The sequence below is a fragment of the Budorcas taxicolor genome, chromosome 5 (genome assembly GCF_023091745.1).
Source record: "Budorcas taxicolor isolate Tak-1 chromosome 5, Takin1.1, whole genome shotgun sequence".
NCBI lineage: Eukaryota > Metazoa > Chordata > Mammalia > Artiodactyla > Bovidae > Budorcas > Budorcas taxicolor.
Genome location: NC_068914.1, coordinates 15,980,504 through 16,007,604, shown reverse-complemented (window position 1 = coordinate 16,007,604; position 27,101 = coordinate 15,980,504). Strand labels below are relative to the sequence as shown.

General features: G+C 50.6%; 1 protein-coding gene across 17 annotated transcripts in view; it reads right to left on the bottom strand.

The window, feature by feature from the left end:
- The window catches only part of CAMK2G (calcium/calmodulin dependent protein kinase II gamma), a 55,018-nt gene that overhangs the window by 18,167 nt on the left and 9,750 nt on the right, over positions 1 to 27,101 (bottom strand). For 8 of the 17 annotated variants that reach the window (XM_052639872.1, XM_052639879.1, XM_052639875.1 and 5 more), the window contains exons 3-14: positions 24,258 to 24,317; positions 17,098 to 17,152; positions 15,996 to 16,061; positions 13,747 to 13,819; positions 13,495 to 13,597; positions 12,983 to 13,066; positions 12,458 to 12,552; positions 11,790 to 11,912; positions 8,300 to 8,383; positions 7,986 to 8,028; positions 5,451 to 5,513; positions 3,503 to 3,546 (exon numbers count right to left, since the gene is read on the bottom strand). In XM_052639872.1, coding sequence (XP_052495832.1) covers positions 3,503 to 3,546; positions 5,451 to 5,513; positions 7,986 to 8,028; positions 8,300 to 8,383; positions 11,790 to 11,912; positions 12,458 to 12,552; positions 12,983 to 13,066; positions 13,495 to 13,597; positions 13,747 to 13,819; positions 15,996 to 16,061; positions 17,098 to 17,152; positions 24,258 to 24,317 — 893 coding nt within the window. The remainder of the gene's footprint in view (positions 1 to 3,502; positions 3,547 to 5,450; positions 5,514 to 7,985; positions 8,029 to 8,299; positions 8,384 to 11,789; positions 11,913 to 12,457; positions 12,553 to 12,982; positions 13,067 to 13,494; positions 13,598 to 13,746; positions 13,820 to 15,995; positions 16,062 to 17,097; positions 17,153 to 24,257; positions 24,318 to 27,101) is intronic. The other 9 variants (XM_052639874.1, XM_052639883.1, XM_052639880.1 and 6 more) reach the window with 2 other exon arrangements.

Sequence of the window (27,101 nt, the reverse complement as noted above, 5' to 3'; positions counted from 1 at the left end):
CTCAGTTTCCTGTTCTGGCTCAGATGCTGGTCTCTCTGCTCCCCAGTGGCTATCCTGCATGCACCTCCCTCCTTGACCTTAACAGACCACACCAAAACTCATGGCTTCCCTGTCTCTCTCCCACAGGGAACATTTTAAAGGATGGATCATGTTGCTGCCTTCCCAGCTCCTCAGACCCAGAACTGGCTGAGTAAATGGACTCATGAGATTCACGCAGGTGAGTCCCCCTTTGCACACCCGGTGTTGACTTCCCTGGGCTATACCAGCAGCCTTAACGACCTCTCCACCCGTTCCCTGGCGGTCTACTCATTGAGAATCTGCCTGCCAATGCGAGGTTCACTCCCTGGTCCAGAAAGTTCCCACATGCTGGGGAGCCACTAAGCCCCATGTGCCACAACTACTGAGCCAGTGTTCCAGAGCCCGCGGGCCACAACTACTGCGTCCCTGCGCTGCAACTGCTGAAGCCAGTGCGCTTACAGCCTGGGTTCTGCAACAAGAGAAACACTGCGTTAAGCTCGTGCACCGTAACAAAGAGTAGCTCCTGGTAGCCACAACTAGAGAAAGCCTGTGCACAGCAATGAAGACCCAGCAGAACCAAAAGTAAATAAATCAATCTTAGAAAAAAAAAAAAAAGACCTCTCTACCCAGATCTCTACCTGTCTCTGAGTCTCAATGTGGTTCAAAAGAAAATGTCTCTTCCCTCTAAAACATTCCTTCACTACTCCCCATTCCAGCAGAAAAACCACCATTTCTTTTAACAGTCCTGAAACTTTGACATTACCTTTGATGGACCCTCTTTCAATCCCTGAAACCAATGGGAACATCCTTTGTCATACCCCTTATCAGGGCTAATGTCTAATCCAAGCCTGGCACTCATGGGTAGAGCTGGACCAATGACCCATAGGCAGCACCTATTCCAGCTGGTCGGTCTGTGCTCCTCTGGTTAGTTTGAATATTAACTCTATATTTCTCATCGTCTTCACTTCACCCTATACCCAGACTATAATAAGCCCTAGTTGATACTTCTGTGTCTAGCTCCTACTGTCAACTTAAAAAATGCACAGTGTGAGAATTGTGAATTAAGTACTATTTGGGGCAAAAATGAGGACGATAGCCCAGGCGACAGCACCTCAGATAACTCTGAGAAACTGCTCCAAAGAAGTAGATGGGAAGGTCAGTATATGTGTGATTTCGGTAAAGCGGAAGTACATGCAATCAAACACATATATTTTTTTTTTGCAGAAGGTTTCTGCTAGTCACGAGGAACACTTGTCACCATGAAAGATTTTAGTGGTTTTCTAGATATGGGAAGTTATAAGAATGAACTGGGCTCATAAAATTGGCTCCTGATTATATCTAACTATCTGAAGAGCTATTCTGCCAGTTTTTACCAGAGCATAGAGTGCCTCGTTGCAGCTCTCCACCCTGAACTCCTTTCAGGGAGTGTTGAAAATTAGTAGCTGCAGCAGCATATGATTTAATCCTTGTAGAGGTAGATGCTAAGTACCAATGGCAAGTGCCAATTTGTGGTTGACACTACCATCCTCTATTTACCCTTACACACTCAGCCAAGTCTTTCGAAAACATCACTCTTAACCTTCCCTGCTCAGCGGCCTACGGTGTTTCCTGTGGTCTAACACACAAACCTCCAATTTCTCTGCCCAACCAGACCAATCCAGCTGTGTTTTCTGTATCCCTTTACCATATATTCCATGTTTTAGTTGAGCAGAGAACATCAACATGTATAACAGAACCTATAAAAATTTTTTTTTGTTGTTTTTAAGTTACAGAAGTAATACATTCCCATTTTAAAGAAACATGTGTACAAGTTAAAAAAAAAAAAGGTGTCTCCCCCCATCCTGCCCTTGCCTCCAATTCCATTTTCTAAAGGCAATCACTGACTTGGGTCCAATCTTCCTACATCCTGTAGCTTTCTCCAATAAGTTTCTTCCCAGAAGCTTCTTGGACTGAACCATCCCTTGTAGGGTCCATGTACCATTGAGTGCTTAGCTGATCCCAGCTGTGTCCACTTTCCTTTTCAATTAACCTTGCAACCTCTTGAGGTTGAATGCGATCTGCATTTCCTCTTTACACCTCTTATGTGCCCCTAGCACTGAGCCTCTGATAGGTATTTAATAAACACTTTGTGAAGACAGAGTCTAGCTTCTTCTCCAGAAAGACACATGCAAAATCTCTAAATAAACTGACCACCTTTTCCTAGGGATTCTCAGGTGGCTGAGTGGTAAAGAATCCACCTGCCAATGCAAGGGACACAGGTTCAATCTCTGGGTCGGGCAGATCTTCTGGAGGAGGAAACGGCAACTCGCTCTAGTTTTCTTGCCAGGATAACCTATGGACAGAGGAGCCTGGCAGCTATAGTCCCTGGGGTCACAGAGAGTTTGACACGACTGAGCAACTAAGTACACACACACACACCTTTTCCCTAACTTGGCTCCACCATCTAGTCCACAACCCTGAAACTGAGGGGCTGCCAATCAACCCCAGCTCTATGTCAGCAGGTATGTGTGGAGCCCAAGCTCCCCTCCTTAGGGCAGAAGTACACGGAAGCAGGCATGCAAAGAATGAGAGAGAAAGGAAGGGATAGGGGCAGGGAAAGGGGCACAGGTCTAGCTCAGCAGGGAACATAAGATCCCAGGGAAAAGTCTAATTTAAACTTCTGTCTTAATTTAAAGGTTTGCATGATAATGGTTTGAAATTCTCTGCGATATAAGTTGGTAGGTTTCAAGACAGCATGAACTCCTATCTATCTCCCCAGCCCAAGGTGCTTTCTGCCCACAAAGCATCTAAGAACACCTTGAGCTTTGTGTGGACCCCTCTACCTTGGCCAAGCAGCCACCCTCACTGAGACTTCCTGTTTATGGGGCCTGGTCCCTCCTCCTGCCTTGATCCCCCAGGAAAGTTTCCCTCACCAAATGAAGATGAGCTGTGATAACCAAGTCCCTTGCCTGTTTCTAAGGCACCTATGCCTCGAGACAGTTCAAGAAGCTTTCCCTCAACGGTATCTGAGCTGGGTTCTGGAAGTGCTTTGGAGATCAGAAAAAAGAGAAAAAGGATAGTAGCTTCAGGTGCCAAGCCTTGTGCCCTGAGTCAACCAGGCAAACTTTGTTTTCCTTTGATTAAATGGGTTTGTACTTTTAAAAGAAAATAAGATTAACCAATAACCTAAAAAACCCAGAGAGTCAAGCCCTGGAGATAAAACCTGTGTCTGGAAGTCAAGTTCAGGATTCAGTCCTAGCAAACTATAGTCTGAATCACCTCCCCTGAGTCTTTCCAATCAAGCTAGGGTCAGGTGAAGCACGTATCCCTCTGCCCTCCCAGGCCAGTGGAACCTGCTGTTCTGAGCACAGAGGTTTCTGGCTTAAAGCAAAAAGCAAGGATAGGGAGGTTCTTGGGGAAAGGGGAGACTAAGTGCCAAGGAGTCCCAGGAGTGACTTTTCAGGGAGAGGGGCCACACTTGGGCTGCAGGAGTGGAGACACCTACCTTGACACCGCCATCCGACTTCTTGTTCAATAGGCTTTTGGCAGCTGTGAAAACAAAGAGAAAAATCAAGTCTCCTGCATTGTACCCTCTCTTCAACCTCAAGTCTAGCAGCTGGATCCGCAAGAGACTGACATGTTTGACAAAGGGGCCAAGAGTCTCCTGAAACCCCTAAATGAGGCCCTTCCTGAGGCCCCAAAGCAAGAAGGGCATCTCAGGCAGCGTCAGACCCGCAGGGTGGCACCCCAGGATCTCCTCTGCCATGGAAGAGGACTCAGCAGAAACAAGGACACTCCGGGCTTGGGAGAAAACCACAGTCAACACTGGGGCTGCCTGGGCGATTGGGAACTCTGCCTTCAACAGCTTCCACCTAGGCCTGGAAGCAGAGTGCCAGGGTGAAAGGTGAGGGCTCCACCCCTAGATGCCGTGGAAATTCTCAGGACGGCCAAGCTGCAAGGATGCAAGACATCTCCTGAGTGTTCTCAAGAAACAAGAGTGGCACAGTTCACGAAGGAGACCAGACGTGAGGACAGACAGACACAGACACAGAGACCAGGACCACCTACAGGAGGGTTTTGCCGGGGGGCTGAAGCCTTGACTGGGCAGGTCCTCAATGCCACCCTTTCCTCAGAGTCTAGTCTCTGGATCCACTGAGCAGAAAGGACTGGGCAGACAGACTCTAGCCAGGGACAGGCTGATGCTGATGAGCTCCACTAGGAAGGATGGTGATGTCTGTCAGCCACAAAGGCCACAGGAAGGTGGCAGGCAGTGGATGGGAGATTCCAGGGAGATGGAATCAGTCCAACTGTCTGTCCACCTTGACTCTGATGGGCTTGCATCTAGGGTCTACTGCTTGCTAGCTGTGTGAGTTGCTTAATCTCTCTGAACCTGTTTCTTTATCCATAAAATGGGATCGTGGCATGAAAAGCACTTAGCAGAGTGCCTGGCACACAGCAAGCACTCAGCAAGTGTTAACAACTGTCACTACTGCTGCCATTCTTCCCTTCAGGTGGCCATTCCTACCCAATCTGGGTCTCCCGTGAGAATCACAACTCTGACCTCCAAAAACAGACTTCGGTCCTATCTCCAGTTAATGCTGGGGTGATCTGAAAAATATATTTTTTTAATGCGCTTACTACTATGCCTGACCAGCCACTGTGTTAAGTGCTTTACATACATCAAAGTTCTCAGCTCTGATAGTACATTAGAATCACTTGGGAATTTGGGTGGGGGGGGAAGCTTATACCTATCCCACGCCTTAGGGATTCTGCTTTTATTTATCTGGGGTGGGGTCTCAGCCACAGGAATATATTTTTTGGACAAGTCTTCTCCTACAGGCAGCGTTGAGAGCCTTAGCCAAAAATGATTTTAATTGTTATATTATTAGCTCCATTGGAGAGATGAGGATACTAAAGCTGGGAGAGCTGCTGTGACTTGCTCAGGGTGAGGCAGGGCTAGGATCCAAACCCAGGGACGGCTGTCTGCACAGCTTCTGCACTCTACTGCCTTCCAGACCCAGAGGCTTGCAAGGCCAGACCTCATAATTTTGAGGGGCGGGGCCTACCAGTGCAGCTGAAGCCTAGTCCTGGCCCCCAGCGCAGGTCCCAGCCAGGCCAAGGTTGTCTCGGGTCGCCTTGGCCGCAGCCCTCACAGGTAGGCCAGGCTGTCAGGCGGGCGGCGCGTTGGGAGGAAAGCCTCCTGCTGCCCAGCTCCACGTCCCCAGGCTATTGCCTCCTGAGAGTTGGCAAGCGCCCAGCATGCACGGCTGGTTAGGGGGCTCCGTAACACCGAGGCGCTCGCAGATGCCAAGTTAGGTGGTCCGTCCGGCATGCCCATCTCAGCCCGCAAGCATGGGACTCGCCTCCCTGGTGAGCGGGCCTGGCATGCTGGCCCTCCTGGTGGGGTGGCAGGGAGCCGAGGCAGGCGGTCGGGGAGGACTCATGCCACGTACCTTGCCCGGCCAGGCCGGCGGCGCTCGCGGCAGGCGAGGCGGGGGCGGAGCTCTGCCTGCCAACTGAGGGGATACAGTCTCTCAGTGCACAGAGCCGCCGCAAAGCCACGGGGGCCAGTCAGCAGCGAGCATGCCCCAGCGCGAGGCGCAGGAACCCGCTGCCGCCGCGCACAGCAGGATCCGGGCGGCGTGGCCAAGCCGGCCGAGCTGGGGGAGCGGAGGCGCCGGGGGCAGGCTGGTGAGCAGGTGCAGCCAGCCCTGCAGCAGTCTGGGGACCTGAGAGGGCCAGGCTCGGGCAGGTCGTGGGGAAATCCCGGGGCTCCACCTGTCCCATGACCACCTCGGGTGGAAGGTCTGCAGGCCCAAACCTGACCTAGAGAGAGGAGGCCGTCCTTTCCGAGGCAGCCCTGCCCCAGCTTAAGGCTGGGAGGAGTCGGAATCTCATCTGCAGACCTTCCTCTGGAGGGGACCTAAAGGAGGGCATTTCCAGATGGCAGCCCTTTCCTTCGCCCACCTGGGGCCCGGGGAGGGTCTGTGGCCCTAGTTCACAGCCCCCAGCTTCTCAGAGACACAGGTCACTTTCCCTCTTCAAGGCAGGTGGCCAGGAAAGGCTTTATTCACAGTGTTCCAAAGGTGGAGATGCCCAAAAAATGAGCCCCCAGAAAGAAAATCAAGGCTGCTAAAGCAATACATTCTAGAAGCCCCTATTTCACCATTAGCCAGCCTGCTCGAATCCAGGGATAAGCTGAACTTTCTACTTGGGATCAACTCAGCAAACAGTCTCACTTGTTTCTGAAGAAGCACACCAAGTGCCCTTTCTTCTTGATTATACCTGTACACACCTCTTTCTACAGAAGCTTCTGGAGACAGGCTGTCTTCACCTGTCCCAGAGTCAGGGCAGAAGAGGTTATCCTGGAATGCTTGCAACATTTTTTTTTTTTTGGTCTCTTGAGCCAGGGCAAAGTGAGTGTGAAGGCCAGACAGAGTCTGAGCAGCAAGGACAGGAGGCTCTTTAGGGACCAGGGAAGGTGCTGTGTCCTAACAGAGACCGAGTTCCTGAAACTAGGACACCAATTTCCTGAAATGGACAAGAAGCTGACGCGGAGGCTGTCTCATGGCCGGGCACATGCTATCGATTTCCTAGCAGCCTGTTTCACGTCTCTTCTACTCAGAGAGAACAGATCACCCCACTCTAGGGTGGGCACAGAACTGCCCTTGAGCATCCTCTCAAAGGGCTTTCTTAAACCCAGAACATAGACTCTGTAAGCAGAAGTAGCCAACCGGAGGCCCAAGGGGGGCAACAGCTCCACCTCTGCTGGAGGTGGCTCACTGCGCCCTCCTATCCCCATCTGCAAGGCGAATCCAACACACAGCCTTTCCTTCACGGGTGCCCACAACGCAAGACTGAGCCCCAGCCAGCGCCACAGGTCCCTCTGAGGAGGACAGTCTCCCAGCTCACTGTCTAGTCCTGACCTTCCGGGGCCCTGTGGCTCGCAGTCTAGAGTTCATGAAACCCCAGAGGCAAGGCTGGAGGTTACCAGGAACTACTAGAGCCAGGCCTATGGACTCAAGTTCAAGGGAGCAATCTCTGCCCAGGGAGCCATCCACCTGAGCCTCCTGCACACCCCTCCCCCACACTATGGCTGTGCAGAAGGAAAGCAAGGGTGGGAGTCTGGTTATGAGAAAGCAGGGGAAGTTCTGAACCAAGCCAGTGGGGCTGGGGGGGGGAGGGGGAGGGAGGACCAGGGGAAAAGGCAAGTTGGGAAGACACCTTTCTAGTCTTTTAAGTCCTGTCATTACTCTTTTCCTCACAGAAAAGCCACAATGCTTCCCAACTGAAGGCCAACAATGATGAGGGCGGGGGCGGGGGCGGGGGGGGGGGGGAGGGAAGGTGGAGTGTCTTGCATCTTAAAAAGAAATGTCAAGTGTGATTTACAAATTATTGATCCCAAGATTCCCAATTCCGCATACAAATTTAAGCAAGTTCCTTTCCCTCCATCCTGCCGGCTTGTTTCTTCATTTTTACGGTTGGTATCACAGAGAATATTTTAAGCATAGTCGCTGTAAATGGTTTAGACATCTAGAATGATTTCTATTAGTCATCGCTACTTGGACACAACAACGTAGAGATCGTCCCAGTCGGCCAATTAATGGGGGTAACTGGGAAGATTCACTCTATCTCATCTCTTTCTTTTCCCAAGCACATCCTCCAGTGCCCTTGAGACTGTCTAAAATCTTAAAGTGCTGAGAGTCTTCAGAGAATTAAGAATCCCCAAGGACAGCATAAGTGGAAGACTGGGCAGCCTACTCTTTGTGAGGTTCTAGGAAACACTGATCATCAATCTGAAGTCAAGTAAAGCCCCCCAGAATTTCAGGTTACAAGACTCAGCTGTAGCAGGGCCTCCAAACAGCATCCTCACCATCCTGGTCAAGGTACTGCCTGAGATACCCAGCATCGGGATGGCATGATACCTGGGAACGGCCCATCCTGACCCACTCACCTCAAAGAATGAAAGTGCACAGCCAAACACATACCTGAAAAGTTCCTGGAGACAAGCATGGTTGTGAGGATGGCACCCTGGAAAAAGAAGAGGGTCTTGTGAATTCCATCGGGCTCTACAGAAGCACGCTCTGTTCTCAGGCAGAGTGCAACTGCTGGCTAGGGGCCCTCCTTGGGTACCATGTTCATAGCTCAGCTCCAGCCATGAGATTGTCCCAGTCGGCCGATTAATGGGGGTGATGACTGGGAAGATTCACTCTCTCTCTCCTGTTGTGATGGGGCAGGGGGCGCACTGCCAAAGGGTATGATTTCAGGATGCTGGCAGCCTGGCCCAGAAGGCACAACTCACCTTCAGTTTTCTCCGGGCATTGAACTTGCGTAGGCACTCCACTGTCTCTTGACGATGCATCATAGATGCCACTGTGGACCGTTGCTGGAAGCCAAACAGACAGGCCTGTGAGCCCCCAGGCACATCCTCTGCCCCTCACCATAGTCCCAGCATCAGTGGCCTTGTGCTCAGCCCCTCGAGAGTTGCTCCAAAGATAAGATGAGGTCATAGAGGTGAAAAATGCTTTTACAATAAAAGCTCTACCCAAAACTCAAGGTTATGTAAGGATAATAATTTGAACATGAAAACACCACTGGTAATTGATGCTGGATGAGGGTGCCTGAGAGAGCATTCTGATCTTCCTTAGGGGATGGAGGCTATGGAAAGTGTGAGTATTTTCTGTGTTGTGATCCTCACGCAGTTATTCCTTCACCTACTGTTTAGTGAGCACCTAAAGCACTCCAGATTCTGGGCAGTGAGAAAACAGGAAGGGGTCTTGCTCTCTACAGAGAGCATTCATTCTTTCCAAAAGCTCCTCTCAGCAGCCCCCTGCTGCTGCTGCTGCTACTGCTAAGTCACTTCAGTTGTGCCCGACTCTGTGCAACCCCCGAGACGGCAGCCCAACAGGCTCCCCGGTCCCTGGGATTCTCCAGGCCCCCTACAAGGTCCTAAATGAAGTTGTGATCTGAGAAACTGAGGATCTTTACCATGACGCATCAATTCTCTTCACCATTTTGGATGGGAATTTTTCTTCAATGTATTACTGCTAACTTTTAAACAGAGTCCCTTAGACATGATTTACATTTCCCTGATGACTCAGGGTCAGCAATACAAGCATCAATTATTACATAATATCCTAATATAGAGATGTCCTCAGGGGCTACTGAGATATACAGGATGATAGGGAGTAGGGCCCACAAACATACCCCCAGAACATACGATTCCCAAAATTCTTGAGTACCCGTTTTAAGTGGCTCATCCCTTTACTCTGCTCTTGTTGTATCCTGGCTAGTCTGCTAGAAAATTAAAACCTACAACACATAGCCTGGTGCCCACTCCCCCATGGGACCACCCTGCCATCCCTGCCCTCATCCCTGGCTTCTCCCTTTCCTGGTTCCCGAAGCAACTCTCCCTTCTGTCTACCTTCTGGAGTGGGGGTGTGAGTGTATCATATTTCCTTTCCTCCTCCAAAGTGTAAACATCTAAACCAAGAGAAATAAGAGATGATTGAGCAAGAACTTCTTCAGTTCCAGCCCCCACAAGCTGATTTTCACCCCCCTGCAACCTAATCTCAGGTCTCAGAAGCATCACCACTCATGTGCTGGCCCCTGCCCTGGGCTCCACAGCCCCTCTCTTGTGCTTTCCAAACACTGGTTCTTCAATTAGCCTATATATATATATCTTGTTTTTTACATAAAACAAGTCAAATTATCTTCCAGATTAGTAGATAGGACACCTTCTACAGGTCTCATTGAGCCAAAATTTAGCCAATATTTTTAACCCTTTATTCTGCATCATATTCTTCTCTGCAGTCAACACAATCAATTGCGAGATTTTTAAAATTCCCCTGACTCATCCATCTTCTCTAAGCAGTATCACCGGTCTCTCTGCCTCCACTGCCTCTTTCAGTGAAATAATGAAACAATAGTTTTAATTGGTCACAGCCAACAGGCTCTCTTCCATCTTTATCATGGACTTTCTGAAGCATCTGATTACAGACCCTCCCTTCCTGAGACCTCATGTTTCTTAGGATCTCCTGATTTTCCTCCCGCCATGGACATTCTCATTCACAGCCCCCTTTGCTGGCTCCTCTCCGGGCCACTAAATGCTGGTGGCCATATCTTCTCTTACAACAGCTCACAGTAAGGATTCAACTAGCAGAGAACCAATCCCATCTATACAGAATCCCAACACCATCCATACAGAAATGACCACAACCTGTATTTCTGATTTTTAACTTCTTCTCCATACTTCTAACTCCCCACGAGATATCTCCAGCTGGAGGACCTCATACTTAACATGTATGAAATTAAAATCATCATCTTTTCTCATAAAAGGGTTCCTCCTCTAGGTTTCCTCTGGGTCAGTGAATGGTACAACCCTCCATTCAGTTACCAACTCAAAACCTGGCAATTCCCACAGATCTCTCTCTCTCAAAAGACCTTCACTTTCCAAATCCAGTTGGTCACAGAGTCCTTCTTATTTTCTCTCTCAAATATCTCTCAAATGTGTCCACTCCTTGCCACACCACCTATCCTATCACTACCCTTAGCTGAAACGTTGTCTGGCCTTGCTTAGACAACCACAACAGCTTCCTTAGCTCTCTCTGCCCCTGCCTCTTCAATTCCATTTTCTACACAGCTTCCAAAGCGATCTTTCTTAATTGCGTATTTCACTCCCTCTTTGAAACTCTTAAATGGTTCCCTATGCTTTTAGAATAACACCAAAACTCCTTAGGCAGAAACTTGTATGTCACTGGAATCGTTTTTGGCTTCGTTCTCTTATATTCCTGCAGCCCTACCTTCATCTACAACCAAACTGCTTAACATTCCTTAATCTCGCCGTAATTCCCCATGGCCTCTCACCTTAGCCCGTGCTAAGCTCAGTCTGCAGGTTATCATCCTGGGGAACTTCCAGTAATCTACCAAGAACCAGGACAGAGCTCACCTCCTCCACACCTTCAGCAATCCCACTGCCCACCAGAGATGGCAGGGGCTCCTATACACTCGTTAGATTTTTTTTACGTACTTGTCACATTGCAGACTGGTTGCCTGCTTGAGTGCCTGTCTCCCCAGATCATGTCTGAGATCTGTGGGGGAAGGCAGCAGGCCTTATTCATCTTTGTATCTCCAGCACACAGGGACCAGCACCAAAGAGGCATTCAGTAAACATGGAAAAGAACAAATAAATACATGCATCATGGTTGTCAGGAGGCCTGACTATAGCAGACCCTGTTTGAAAAAAGATATTGCAGCCAGATAGAAGCTTACACAAAAACAGAGCATGATGACGACCCACATCGATAGCCTGGGGGCTCTTCTAGGATGAGCTTTGTGACTGAACTTCAGGAGCTCTTTTTCATTGCTCACAGGCCCCTTTTGTTTATTTGTTGGGTCTCGTCACCTTCCCATTAGAGTTGTCTTATTTGGAATCTGGATATGCATTCTAGGCATGGCAATTTACTTTTGAGTTCTGCTGGTTGCTTTCTGTCATCAACTAGAGTCTGCAAGGGTCAACCTAAGCCCTCATTCAACAGCAAAACTAAGTCATACGTGCCAAATGAGTGGGGAAGGTCAAGGAGAGGTCAGTTAGTCACAATAGCTACCCTGGCTTCTCTTGGTGACATTTGCTGCCCCTGGGCTCCACCCAGTCCCCTGTCCCCTCTGCAGCATCTTAGCTCAAGGCCCCAAATGATTATTCTCTAGTCACAAGAAGGAGGGTAAAGACAGTGCTATGAGCACATTGAGAGCTGATATCCTGGATCTCCTTGACCTCAGGAGAAGACACTTACGCAGACCCATGGGTGCTTGAGAGCCTGGTCAGCTGTAATACGCTTTGCAGGGTTTATGGTCAGCATCTGGTTGATCAAGTTCTTGGCTTCTGGAGTCACTGTGTCCCACTCTGGTGATGGGAACTAAGAAGTGGGAACAGGAGAAGGAGGGATATGAAATCTGCACGTTATACCCCTTGTAACCAGGGTTAACTATCGAAAGCTGCCTAGCATGAAGTGGGCTAAGCACTGGGTATCCCAGGAGTCAACTTAAAGATTGGGAAAGAAAAACAGAACAATCATGGTTAGAATGCCAGAATATCATACCAGGGGACCCTGACATCTTCTGGTTCAACTCCATCTCCCTACGAGGAGGAACCTGCTGCTCAACACTGTGCCCAAGGCCCCACCGCAGTGGGAGGAGCCGCCATACTTCTCATCTCTATGTCACACGGCACACTACACAGCCACACCATTCTTTGCAAATAACAAAACAAAGGGCTTTAGTGGACTCCCTGATTCTGCAGCCACCAACAATGGCTGTGCAAAAAAGTTGCTCCCTGGGACAGGTGGTGACAAGAATTGAGGCCTATATGGTCCTCAAAATCCCTAACACTCCCCACACCCTGCAACACACTCAGCACACCCCCTTCCCCTAGACAGTGGGGCAGGAACAAACTTGTCCTTACATCATAGGCTCCAGCCTTGATCTGCTGATACAGCTTGTGCTGATCCTCATCCCAGAAAGGAGGGTAGCCCACCAGGAGGATATACAGGATGACCCCTACAAGACAGAACACAGGTCACTGGGGTCAGTCACCTGCTTTGCTAAATAAACAAGAAAAGCCACATGGGGCTCCGAGCCACCCAGAAAGTTAAGGACCATCCCAGAGAGGTGGATGGCAGCCGACAATGCTGTGCCACTGTGCTTCACACCCCACATAACCACGCCATGTCTGGGATTTCTTCAGGCACAACCCACCCACTAAGGCATGGGTAAATCCCTCTTTTGAGAAGGAGAATCACCATCTAGGAAGCTGGGGAGGAGGCTGTGAAGAGAACAGCCATCCCGGGGGACACCAGAGCAAATGCTGTGACTTCACATATACCAGATGCCTGTGGGACCCGCAGGGAATAGCAATGCCTCTTTCTTGTCATCGCTGGAAGCTGAGCGCCCTTAACACCAAAAAGCTGAGTGTGTGGAATGGGCTTACCGCAGGCCCAGATATCCACAGGTTTTCCATAGGGATCTTTCCTCAAGACCTCAGGGGACAAGTAACCTGGGGTGCCAGCAAAACCTGTAGCGGAAGAGAGAGCGGAGGCACACTGAACCCACTTTCTCTCTCATTAAATCCACATCAGCAGTTTTCCCCAAGTCCCTTCTTACTCCTGTTGATTTGGCTACATAAGCTCTCAGCACCTGGGCAGCAAGAGACGACGGGCTGGGCTTCTTGCAGTGCCCGGAATCTAAACCAGAGGGCGAATACATGTGCCTTAAAGGAACTTCCATTGTCCCCGGAGGCAGCAAGAACGCAGTGCTGACAGCAGCTAGTCTCACTGTACTGAGTCACGGAGGGCCAGGGGGAACTCTGTGCCCGCCCTTCCTCCAGTCTCTGAGGAGGCCAGGACCATTAAGGGTCTGGCCTGTAGTTCTGAAAGAGGAAGGCAGATCAGGAAGAGGAGGAAGGGCGGGAGCTGCATTCCAGGAAGACAGGGTCACTCTTACCAAACCAAGCCTGTTGCTCTCCCTGTACTTCGATGGCTAGGCCAAAATCAGCCAGCTTGACAGCAGCACCCTTGCATTTACTCGCCAGCAGCAGGTTCTCAGGCTGTATAAGGAAGACAGAGAGCCTCGTGAGGCACCAATCCCGCAGCCCAGAGGGAGCTTAGCTTGGGACCATGCAGTACTATCACCTGGCACCAGGTGGCGCCAGTGGTTCACAAACAAGAGGCAGAGGGGACCCGGGCAGAAAAGTACCTTCAGGTCCCGGTGGACGATGTCGTGCTGGTGGATGTGGTTAACACTCTCCAGAATCTGATGTATACAGTGGCTGCAAAAGCACGAAAAGAAAGGTCAGTGCAGGGTAAAACCATCCACGACCACATGCTGTAGACTGAAGCACTTAACTCTGGGTAACGGATTCACACAGAATCACTGAATGAGGAGCTAAAACCTCGGACTTTGGACACCATCTGTTCAACCTACTTTACCAAAGAGGAAACTGAGGCCCAAGCAGACTAAGTGGTTTGTCCAGGGTCTTCCACTAGGTAACAGCAGAGGACAGACTAGAACAGGGTCCACCAAGCCTCCTTAGACTGTGAAGGCTCAACATATCCAATTTGTTTCCAAGGAAGAATACCTCCGACTCCTGAGAAAGAGACACCATCCAACCCCTTCCTCCTTCCTCTTTCCCCCTATAGTAACTGTGTTCTTGGAGAAGAGGCTTGTGGTGGCAACTCAGGAAGGATAGTCCAACCAAGCCCAAGTTGTTTTGGGGGTAGGGAAACATTTATCAAGCACCTATAAGCATTGGGCTGGGTATCACACCAGCTGTATAGGGGACCCAGTGCCTGCCCTGAAGTTTATCATCTAGCAGGGGAGAGAAATGAGTACACAGGCATCATCGAGAAACAAGACACTTAAGAGAGTTTCAAAGAGGCACCCCAAGGAGCATTTCTCATCATGCTTTTGCACAGAAAAAGACAAACCAGCCTAGAGTCACATTCGGCTGCTGATTCTCAAATTCTCAAAGGCCATCCACCTTCCAAACCATCCTCCACACCTGTGGTCAACTCCCGGTGGAGTGCACCAGCAGTCCAGGGCACTGGAGAAAACCAGAGGATGATTTTGGCCCCCCAGGGGACATCTGGCAACGCCTGGAGACACTGCTGGTTGTCACCACTGAGAGGGAGGGTGCTACTGGCATCTAGCAGATAGAGGCCAGGGATGCTTCTAAACCTATAATGCACAACAGGGGCCCTCACAACCAAAAACGATCCAGCCCGAACGTCAGTAACCTGGACTGACAGTATTCCTTCCTCTGAAATCTGAGGCTGGGGCTTCCACAAGAGCCAAAGTGTCTCGCTGGGTTCCTGGAGGCTGAGGCTTAGGCCTCCCCATAAGGACATGGTCCAAGAGTAGGCCGAAGAAACTTTAAGACTGAGCTGAAGAGGCGAGTCTCCACAGAAATATATAATTAGAACAGAGCCAAGCTAGCAGGGAGAGCCTTCTGGCCAAAAATGGCAAAAGTGCGAAGTGTCCCAGCAGAGCCAGGCCAAGCCCACTGGTACCGTCACCCGCCCCAGCTCCCCCTCCTCCCCGCCAGGCTCCCTGAGCTATCACCGCCTCCTCCCCCCCACCGCCCCAGAGCCTGGTCCTCCCCTGCTGGCACTGGAATTCATCTCCCACTTGAGAATTTTTCCTGAGGCTGAAGCATCTGAAGCTGATCAGCAAACGTTGGCCTCTGAGGGCTGAGAAATCTGTGAGGAAGCTGTTTCCCCCTCCGCGCCCCCAGAGGCAGCCAGAGCTGGCACATATGCCTGAGAAGGTTGCAGGCAGGACACCCAAAATCAGGTTGTCAGGACATCACCCTCAGAAAAGATCTGGGGTGGGGGAGGAGCCGGGGCAGGAAAGGCAGGCCAAACAAGTGCCCAAGAGCTGTGGTGTGGGAGGAATTCTGCTGTGTCATGTGGAGAAGCTGCCAGGGTTTCTCAGAGGGCTGGGGGCTGAGGGGTGTGGCCGAGGAATGGTCTTCCAATCTGAAAAGCTGGTCCTAGTGGTCAAGACACAAGGTGATAGTGGCTGAAATCTCCCAGGAGGTTCCCTGGTTGGATTATTAACCCAGACGTTTACACTCCTTTGGGACACAAACCATGTTTTTCCCATCTCTGGATCATTCCCAGGATGCCTTGTACAGTAGAATTTGTCAGAAGGAGAAAGTGGAGATAGGGGAGGGCCCTCATGAGTATACAGTGGGGCGAAGGAAAGGCATTTCTGGTGTGACAGGGTGAAAGAGATTTGTAAGAGCTTTGCAGAAAACTGACCTGGCAGTGCTGAATTATTAACTTCTAAGCATGCCCACGGAATGTAGCCTGGGTCCAACTCTACAGAATCTTTGTCCAGGTAAGAGCTCTTCTGACCGCTCCCAAAGACGGTTCCAACAGGCACAATGCCCTGCCCCCTAAGATGGTTAAGAGGCACACTTACACCTCAGGGCCTCGTCTCACCTGGCATCGGCTTCACTGTAGTATTCCCTGGCCACAATGTCTTCAAACAGCTCTCCGCCGGTAACACTGCAACCAACAAAGAGGGTCAGAGGAGGCAGCATCCAACAAGTAACCAACAGCCACACTGCACAGCGGCTTTTATAGACGTGGCAACTCTCCATGGGCTTCGCCTGCAAGCTCAGAACACACCAGTCCTTCAATGAAACGGAGCTTCTTCCTGGGACAATGTGAGCCCTCCCCACCCCCTGCACATTTCTGTGTCTATAATTTGTAGATTACCTAATACTCTGGTAAAGATGAATGTACAGGCAGTTAAGAGAAAATAACTGACTTACTCAAACAGTCTTAGCTTTATTTGAGACCAATATGAATACTAAGATCCAGCTGCCCAAGAAGGACTGACCTACTACTGAAGCTGAAGAACAATGAGACCAAGGACACAGAGACCCAACCCTGAAAATACCAGAGAGGCATTTCCATTAGGTGAAGAACCACTTTTAAGACATTAAACCACGACCAGAGTGGGAGAGACCAATGGGAGCCCGGTTTACAACTAACTAATAAAAGGTGCCTTCAATTTCCCAGAATTCTTAAGGTCAGGCAAAGAGCTATGTTGTATATCTCCACTAAGGACAACACACTGAGAAACAAGGGTGAAAAAGCATCTGCACAAGGTGTGCTGCAGAACAGAAAGTGCAAGAGCAATGCCACCCCAGGGTCAGAGCCCTGGGGAAACACTGAGTGAGAAGGAGACCCTCGGCAATCTGCTCATTCCCAGCGGATGGTCAAAATCAAACCCCTCTCCACGGGCACGACTGAGCGACTTCACTTTCACCTTTCACTTTCATGCACTGGAGAAGGAAATGGCAACCCACTCCAGTGTTCTTGCCTGGAGAATCCCAGGGATGGGGGAGCCTGGTGGGCTGCCGTCTATGGGGTCACACAGAGTTGGACACGACTGAAGTGACTTAGCAGCAGCCACGGGCAAAGGAGAGGGACCCTTGGCAGAGGCTGAAGACCCAGTTTAGGGCTTTTTTTCCCAGCCTTCCTCTTGAGCCGGCTGGAGGGAAAGGCCCCCACACCCTCAGAAAGTGGCACTTACAGGTCAAACACGAGGTAGTGAAACCCTTCTTCAGAAATACTGTCATGGAGGCGTACTGCAAGAGAGGAGATGGGGACAGAGATTAACAGAGAGAAAACCTGGAAAGCCTGCTCCTCTCCTCCTTGGCCACCCCAGCCCTGCCCCATCCTGTCAGCCCCACAGGCTCTTTCCCAAGAAGGGGCAGATGCCCAGCATCCCTGGGTCCAAGATGTGGCCACAGAGCAGAGACGACCAGACCCTAGGGCCAGGGCTCGGGTCGCCATCTCAGACTGCCTCAGATGTAGGCGAGAGACAGAAGCTTTGTGGCTAAGAAGTAAGGCAAGATGGAGAAAAGCAGGAACCTTCTTCCGAGAGGGCTGGTCCCAGCGAAGGTGGTCCTGGGATGTGACGTGTAAGGGTGGGTGATGTGCAGAGCGAGAAGCACCTAGGGATGCAGACCGCAGAGGGACAGAGAATGACAAGATGGGAGACCCTGGAGTAAATGGGAGCAGAAGAATTAGGGGGAGGGGAAGAAGCGGCAAAGGCACAGCCCAGCAGGCAACACATGGATTCAGGCAACGACAGTAACCATTTATTAAGTGCTGACTTCCTGCCAGGCCTTGAGTTAGGCTCTTTGCGTACATTACTTAAGCTACAAGTATGTATCGAGTGCTGACTGTGTGTGGTAGATGGTAGGATTTAGGAAGGACATAGTGTCTACTTCAAGGAGTTTATTATTCCTGATGACCACTCTGAGATAAGTATTTCTCCCATTCCACAGATGAGGACAATGGAGGCTCAAAGGCATAGAGTTTCTTGCCAAAGGCCAAAAGATCTGGTGGGTCCAGATGTGAACCCAGTTCTTTCTGACTCCAAAGACTGGTTTATACCACTGTTTCCTACAAGAAATGTGGAGGAGCCCACACACCCAGGCGACAAAGCAGTGGAGCCTGGAGAGAAACCGCTCACAAATGTGCCCACAAGATGGGGACGGGAGGCTACTGCATGGAGCTGCAGTAAAGGCGAAAGAAAAGGCTGGTGAGCAGAATCTCTTCCCACTCACAGCCTCCAGAGCTCTTGGGCAAGAGCCCAGCCTGATGCTGCTGAGGTCTCCTCTTCAAGCTTCCGCCCACAAAGCCACCTCAGGGGGTTAAAATGCCAACGCCCCCCTCAGCATCATTCTAATGCAAACGCACCTCTGCTCTGATCAACACTCCTGCTTGGTCCCTTCCCTCACCTGCACTCATGGAGAGCCTGTGTCCCAAAGGGCTCCCTCTGTTTGACCTTCACGCAGTTCCCGGAGCTCCTCATGGAGCACTTCAGGAATGGCCTGACACCAAACTGACCAGTGAAGTTCTTAGATACAAAGAAATCTCTAGTGTGTCAGGCCCCCACCAGCTCGAAAGATACCTTTCATTTCCAGGACGAGGGCGTCTCCTCAGGACTGAGGCACTTCCCTGCCTCCCCTGTGCCCCACAGCAAGATGAGCTGAATGTAAAACCCAGGCCCTCAGCCACCACTGGAGCCCTGTGCTTTTCCTCACTCGACAGATGAGGACTCGGGCCTGCCAGGGCGAGAACCAGGGCCCAGCAATTGTTTATGCTTCATACTGCCGACATTATTAGATCTGATCTGGTTACTCAACCTCAAAATTCCACCAGAACTCAGTACTTCTGCGATTTACCAATGGAATCAAAGGCGGGTGGTACTCCTAAAACCCCTCCTCCTCAAATGATTCTCTCCTGTACTTGGGTGAACAAGCTCCTACTTCTCTAGGCCTGTGGGTGACAGAATGAAGAAGCTACAGCCAGACCCCTGCTCCCCGCTCCCCCTCACTAACCCAGGCGCGCTCTGGCAAGCTCCCCCAAAGCCCTGCCGCCCTCGTTCCTGACTTGCCTTCTCTGGCCGGAATGGGTGGCTCACGCTGAGCCCTGCTGCAGCTGCTGCTCCCTTGCTTCCAAAAGGACTTTCCATTTAATTAAAAATTTGCTATTAAAACGCATTAAAGTGTGTAATACAAATAATCCCCTGGAAATCAGCTGTCCCAGAAGCTAAAGACGAGCTTCATTAGGGAGGTGACTAACAGCAGCAGCAGGAGGCACTAACAGGGCAGCAGGCACCGTGCTAACAGGGATTCTCAGGGGAGTCCTGGCACCTGGCTGTCCTCCCCAGGACCCCTGATCCCAGAGCTACACACCCCGCCCCCACGGCCTCGAGCCCAGAAGGGCAAAAAGGGCAGGCACCCATGCCTCTGCGCAGACACGGAGTCATGGGCACTTGCCCTTCCCCATGAAGACCACACACAGAGTCCAGGTGTGAGCAGACTGGGAGGGGAGTCAGCTGAGCAGAGCTTCGAGGGAATACTAGTCCTCCCAGGCCGCCCAGCCCAGGGCTCCACTTTGATGTGGGTCCCAGGGCCAGGCACCGCCAAGGCAAGGAGGGACAGGTGTGGAAGGCTGCATCACTGAGCAAGACTGCTATCTTTCTCTTTCCATTTGTAGAGAAAATGAACAGGGGGCTGAGAACAAGAGGAGAAACTTGATTGCACCACTCTAAGTGCCAACCTAGCAGATTCGCAATAATAAAGATCCAAATTATAATACCTAACACTTAGTTGAGCTGTCTCAATGTGCCAGGCATTATGCCAAGAGCTTTACACATGTTATTTGATTGAACCCTTGCATTAGCTCTGTAGGGTAGGTACTTCTATTAGTGTCTGTGTAACAGGACAGGCAACAGAGGCTCCAAAAGAAACTCACCCAAAGTTACACTGAGTGGCAGAGCTGAGACTTGAGGCCAAAGCCAGCCAATATTAAGATCCCTAATTTTGTAGAACTGCCTGGAAGGAGTCACTTTCTCCATCCTCTTGGGCAAAGAAACTCTAACCTGTCCCTATTAGCCCTGGCCATTCCGACTTGCTCAACAATGTCCACGTGGCACCCCCGCCCCCCCCCGAAGCAGGCGTGGCTGGACATGCCATGGACACAGCTGTGAACAAGAGAGATCCAGCAGCCTGTGCGGGGGGGATGGGCTTTAAAGAAGCACTTATACAAATACATAACCAAGCATTAGGGGCTGTTGGGAAAAAGTAAAGGACGTGTTGGGGGGAAAAAAATCCAATACCCTGGCCATTCCATAGTCATGAGAGGGTATGGAGGCCAAGGAGAACCAGACCAACCCTAGACAGGAAGATCTGGGAGAAGAAGCATGAAGCATTTGAGCATTACAGTCGTAAACCTAGTTATTGTTCTTTACAAACTGTGGAAGGAAGAACAGGCCAAAAACAACACACTCAGTGTCTTATACCTTCAAGTACTGACAAAGCCACAACCCCAATCTTGTGGCTATTTCCAACTCTTTAAAAACCACCTGACAGTATGCCACATTTTAACTAACAAACTTTGGTCAAAAAAGCACCCACAACTATCACTGTTCATGTCCATGGAAATACAGGGCCGGGGAGGAGGTAGTGTCATCCCAGGGGGCCAGCGGGGGAGTGGAGGCTGCCCTGCAGGGAGGAGCAGGTGGGCATGATCTGGGAGCTGCTCACCTATGCTACAACTTTTCCACCTCTTTCTTTGCAACTGTTATTGCTACACTTACTATTTATTAGCTGTGTGTGGCCTGGGCCCAACATAAAAGGCAGCCAGGCTTGAATAACATGTGTGAACTGAGTTGGGGCTGGAGGGACTACTTCTGGGAGCTGGAATCTCCAGTTTCATCACCTCCATTTATTTCCTAGGCCTCATTCACTTGCTCAACCTTCTCAGAACAACTCCATTAAGAGGCACAGACGACAAAACGGAGGCACGGGTAAGGAAAATCATGTGCCAGAGGTCACAGCTGCCCAGCAAATCCCAGGTTCAGACCTGGAGGACTGGAAACCAAGGCCACAGACCTTTGCTTCTCCACGTGCTGAACCAGCAGCATGAGCTTCACCTGGAGACATAGGGAAGCTCAGGTCCACCCCAGACCTACTGAATCAGAATCTGAATTTTAACACGATCCCTAGGTGATTCACAAGCACATGAAAGTTTGAGAAGTACTGCTCTAAACCACAATGCTAGGCTGTGATCGAAACTGCTGGGGCAGCTCAGCACGAAAGAAGACAGAGTCTATTCATTAGAGGAATTCAGAGCAGGGAGCAAGCAGATCACAGGTAGAAGACACTTCATTCAGACTCTAGACGGTCAGCACTACTGCCGTTTCTTCCTCTCAACTCTGCACCTCTGGCCACTCTGCCAGGGCTGTTTTAGGTTCTGCAGTATGCCTCAAAACCAACAGGCTTTAAAAAAAAAAAAAAAGGCTTTATCTTTTAAAGCAATTTTGGGTTCATAGCAAAACTGAGAGGGAACCACAGAGAGCTCCCACCTACCTGCTGTCCCCACACACGCACAGCCATCTCCACAAAAGAAGCAAGCTCATTATAACTGATGAACCTACACTGACACAGCATTATCACCCAGAGACCATGGTTTACATTAGGGGTCACTGTTCCAGCAGACTGTCAACTCCTGGGGAGAATATCTATTAAGGGAAAAAACTGGGGGTGCCTGGCTCCTTGTACCAAATACCCTTCTGAATGCAAGTGCTGGTGAGTCTGACAATGATCCGGGGTGGACCATGTGCTCTCTGCTTCCTCACCTCTGCACCACTCTTAGGCTGGTCCACTGGTATCCCTGTGGGATGGAATTCGAAGCTACAGCCAAAAGGGCCACCGCTCTGAAGGATGGAGCAGTGGAGAGAGAAGAGGGATAGCGAATTAAGCAGACAAAACGGGCTCCTCTCCTGCCGCAAGCCAGGTCAAGATCCATGGCAACCCCCATCTCCTGGACCCACAGCTCCCCCTCATCTCTAGGAGTCCCGGTTCCCACTGGAGGACAGTGGGACAGCCTGGCCAGATCATTCTCCCAGGACATGGTCCTGACGACTCATCCTTCCTTCTCCCTTCCCTTGACCCCAAATAGGGCCTCAGACCAATGCCCCCGGGGTCTGGGAGCAAGCATGAAATGAAAGCACAGTTCTAGGCAATGAGACACTGACAAAGGGAGAGAGCCTTGCCTGGCCTTCCTGGGTTCTGCTGTCTCCCTAACAGAGCAGATGGCTGGGGGAGACAGTCCCTCCATCTGCCTTGATTCTGTGCTGGGGACTGGTGGTTAAAGAAAAAGGGGCTACCAAACCAAGTCTAAAAGGTTCAAAAGTATATATCTAATTTTCGAAAGCACAGAAAAAGAAGGCTAGAGTATTTCCCAGCTAGAATTCCAGTTCTGGACTTCCTGGTTGATTCTCAATTGTCTTTGTTCTACCCTGACCCTTCTGTGGTCAACCACACCCATGCTGCAGGTAATAAGGACATGGTTCCACCTCCTGCACCATCGACCCCACCCTTTGTTCTCCCCTCCCTCCAGGTGGGCGATTCATCATTGCTCTACGAGTTGGTCACTTGGGGTGTAAGGAAAGGAAGTTGTTGTCCTCAGACCCTGAGACCTGGGACTGGAACACCAAAACGCTTCTGTGCTTGTGGGTGGCTTTAGTCACCCACCCGCTTTTTTTCTCCAGTTCTGGCACGGCTAGCTCAGAGTGACAAGCTCGTAAACCCCAGAGGGACCAGGTAAGCAGTAGAAAGTTAAGTTAACAGCATAGAGAGTGGCCAGCAGGCTAAGGGGGCAGTCACTGCCCAGGTCCAGCTGATTCTGGCCATGCATGGATGTGGGCTCGGCAGAGCCAAATCTGATTTGAAAGATTGGGAAATAGAATTTTTTTTTTTCAAAATGTGAAATCTCATTTTAAAATACTGGCAAATAATAAAAATATTTTTAAACCACTAAGCCAGCCAAACAAAACATGCCTGAGTTGGTAACTGCTGTTTTAGCTGTTCCTTTAGTCGTTTCTCTCCTACCCAAGGCGACAATTTGGTCCCCACTATGCTGTTTTCAGGTGAGGGCTGAACTTCAGAGAGCTCAGGGGTTCCCAGCCCAGGACTCGTGGGCTGAGAGGGGCTGGCTTCGTGCAAGACTGCACCAGGGAGAACTGAGTACCAGCTACCCCAATCTGTGTCGCGTGTAAGCCAAGCTGCTGATTGCCATCTATAAAGCTGTGCATGGCTTCAGTTCTGGTTACCTCAAAGCTCCCTTCCCCTCGGGCTGGAGTATGACCCCGCTCTCCCGTGTCAGAGCTCACGGTGAAAATCTCAGTCCTAGGTCTGTGAAGCTGGAGGCTGAGTAGCTCAGGAAGGAGCACTGAACTTCAGCAAGTCACCTCACGGTGCTGGCTACCGACCCAGCAGAGTGGGCAGCCTCGGGACACCCCTAATATCTAGGCCATGCCTGAGGAGCACAGAAACTCACTATCCTTTGTGATAATTGGAGCTTTCAGGGAAAACCTAGGAGATGTTCCCTGTTTTTCTACCTCAAGTCAAGCCTGGGGTTTCTGCTCAGATGCTGAAGCCAGCCCAGTTTCTGTCCCCTCCGAGAGAAGCACCAAATCAGGGCCAACGCTTTTGGCAAAGACTACTTCAGCTGAACAATGTAAAACTGAGCCAGAGTGGGTTGTGGCAGGCAAACCTCCTCAGGCTTTAGAACAACCAACAATGTGCTCTTGTCCCCCGAGTCAGGGTGGGAGCAGGGAGAAATCCTCTTAATTTTTTCTCCTTCTCCAGCCGAGTGGCTCCTGCCACCCCTTCTTCAGGGAAGCCAGGCGGGTGGGCAGCTTGCTTTCCTGGCTCCGGGGAGTACAAACGGGAGTGCCATGGAAACCCCCAGAGTGCACACGATCCCGCAACAAGGAACAAAACTCTTTCAAGTCCAGGAACAAAGTGCAGACCCTTTCCTGACGGCCGCGGAAGGCCCCTGGCGAGGGGTGCTGGCAGGCCACTCGCCCCGAGCCTCACACGCCGAAGACCTGGCCCTCAGCCCAAAGACGGAAGGAGAGGGGAAGAAAGGGAGCCTGAAACATATTCTGATACCTCACTCCCAGCCCTGAGATGGCACCACAGGGAGGGAGACGTTCAGGTCTCTAAACTAGAACACCCCAGAATTCCGAGCTGCGATGCTGCCTGGGTAAAAAAAGACACCAGGCAGACGCCCAGGGACAGAAGTGGTTCCCCACACAAAAACAGTGGATCTCTGTTCTCGCCACCTTCTACAAAATACCCAAGACATGCTCTATATAAGGGCACTTACCGATGTTTGGATGTTTCAAAAGTCGGCATATCCGGGCCTCACGTTCTAGTTTCTGGTGATCTAAAAGTGGAAGAGAGAAAACGAAAGCGATCAGACATCCATTCTATTTGCGGCCACTTGGCTATTCATATGCCTTCAATTCTGAGGCACCTACTATGGCCCTTTTTTAAAAAAAAAACAATTTGCTGAATTAACATAGCAGGTCACAGCAATTCTGGAGACAGGTATTAATGACAACCTTTTGCCTTGAAGCAGTGTCTTAGGAAAGCTTCCCAAGCTAGTGAGTGGCAGAGCCAGGATTTAAATCCAAGTCTTAAACTAAAACTCTGGTGCTCTTTCCACCACAGCAGGGATTTCACTGGGCCAGGGTGTCCAGAATCTCTTCCTTGTTGAAAATACTAATGATAATGGCTAAGTTTTACTGAACACCTACTACATGAACATATATTGTGCTAGGAGTTTTGCATATATTCCCTAATGCAGTCTTCACGGCAATCCTGAAACATAACCATGCTGACAATGGAGACATGATAACTTGAAAAAAAATTGCTAATGTTTATTGAGTGCTTACTTCTACACGAGGCAGATACATCTTTTAATTTAGTCTCAAAACAACTTTTGCAGGTTGGTAGTATTACGATGCCCATTTTGCAGAAATCCTGCTTCTTCCCAGGACCCGCTTGGCTGCCTACTGCTGGGAGCTCTGACCTATTGCCATGCATGTTCTGAGGTCACGCTGCTTTGAAACGACCAGAATCCAAGAGCCCACAAATCTAAGCAAGATGTGGTAGTTGATTCCTTCCAGAGGAAGGCAGAGCTCCAGGCACAGAAAGAGAGGCTGCTACTGCTTAAAACAAGGTAGCCTAGAAGCCCCAGCCACTCTACCCCCAATCTCTACTTGCTGAACTCCACCAAAACCACCTCCTTCACAAAGTCTTCCCTGTTTCTCCCAGTAGACTGTGACTTCTCTCCCCATGACCAAGCTCTGTCTCCCAGAGCACCTCTTATAGTTCTCACATCACACATTTAAATCACTTATCTTTCGGTCATAAGCCCTTCAGAGTGGCACCTCTCTGTGTGATGCTTCCTAGAGCTCCTTCCACATCAGAGGCTTCATAATGGTTTATCAATAGCATTGACAGTACTAGTAAAAACTATTCTTTATTAAGTATTTACTATACGCTGGGCAGAGGCACAATCTTATTTCATCCTCACAGAAACCCAGTGAAACGGAGGATCTGATTAGCTCAGTTACATTGCAAAGGGGGAAACTGAGACTTAAAAGTTTCAAGTAACCTGCCCAAGGTCACACAAACAGGCCCCAGAGGCAGGTGGTCTGAGCCTAGAGCCCTCTTTCTCCATCGCTACGATATGATGACAGGATCAGGAAAAATGAGAGCATCAAGTCAAGACTCCAGGCTTTAGGGGCACAGTCCAGTTCAGCCCCACTCCTACAGGTCTAGGCAGGTACTGTCCCTTCCATAGCTGCCAAGCGATTCCTGCATCCCTTGGTAGGGGCTTGTGCCCACCCCATCTCCACCTAAACAGCAAAGAGCCTCTGTAAAGCCTCCCAGGACCCTCACAACCATCCTACCAGGCGGGTGCACTGACTGTCCACATTTCACAGATGATAAAACAGGCCCAGAGAAGTTAAATAATTCACCCAAGGTCCTACAGCAGGAATGGGAGAGAAGTGCGAATTCAAACCCAGGCCTGCCTGAGATAACGCACGGATTATAGGTGAGAAGGAACTCATATTTACTGTCTCACCAAGCACCCTCAGCTCTATCCTAAACGTTCCCTCTAGGGATGGCTCTGCTCTGTGGAAGAAGGAGGTAGGGACAGGCAGAGATCAGTTCCTGCTGCCCAGCTAATCTATGCCCATAGATCTGGGTCAGGCCTTCCGTCCCATCCTTGAGTTCGGTATGGGGACTGACCAGGATGCAGCCAGGAAAGCCCTAGGTAATCCCACACTGCCTGTGACCCCTCGGGGCCGGGACCTCCAGAAGGCAGTGCAGTTGGGGAAGCGGCACTAGCGTTGCCTGGTGACAGGGGGCTTGCTTCTTCCAGACCTGACTGGGGGACGTCAGGGAGACCCCACCTTCCTCCCCAGCCCTGGTCGTGGGATGGTGGTACCAAGCAAGCCACACTAAAGCTGAAGACCTCCTGGCCCTCTCTCTCACCACTCACCTCACACCCTCCAACCCGCAACTCTCGGGCTGGGCTGCCCGGGCAGGTGCAGGAGAGCAGTATCTTGCGATGCGGAGGTGGCAGCTGAGGGGAAGGCCCAGAAGATTAATGTTTATCTCCTCCCTTAAGTCTCTTACTGGCTAATGGTTACAGTTCCACAACAGCAACGGCACTAAAAATAAGGGCGCTCTGGCTTTATCAGTGACTCAGAGTGGGAAGAGAAGAGACACAGTCACACTCCCAGCTCCTCGAAGGAGCTGCCCAGGGTCCAGAGGGTCCTAGACAGTCATGCAGTTTGACCCTAACTCCACGGAGCTGAGTACCACATTCTGCACAAGTCTTCTTTGAACCCCAGGCTGTGCCGTGGTCCTTGGTCTGACCCTCAGTCATGGAGTCTGGCCATTAACCCACTGGTTTTGAATCAGACAGCCCCAGATGGAGCCCTAGAGCTGCGAGTCCCAAACCCATCTGAGTCTCATTTATTCATTCAGAAAATACTTACTGAGGCCTACTATGCGACAGGTGCTGTTTCAGATGCTGGGAACAGAGCAGTGAACAGAACAGACAACAGTCCCCACCCTCAGCAAGCTGATACGCTAGTGGAGCTTGGTCGGGGGACAGACCGTAAGAACCGGATGGCATGTTAGATGTCAC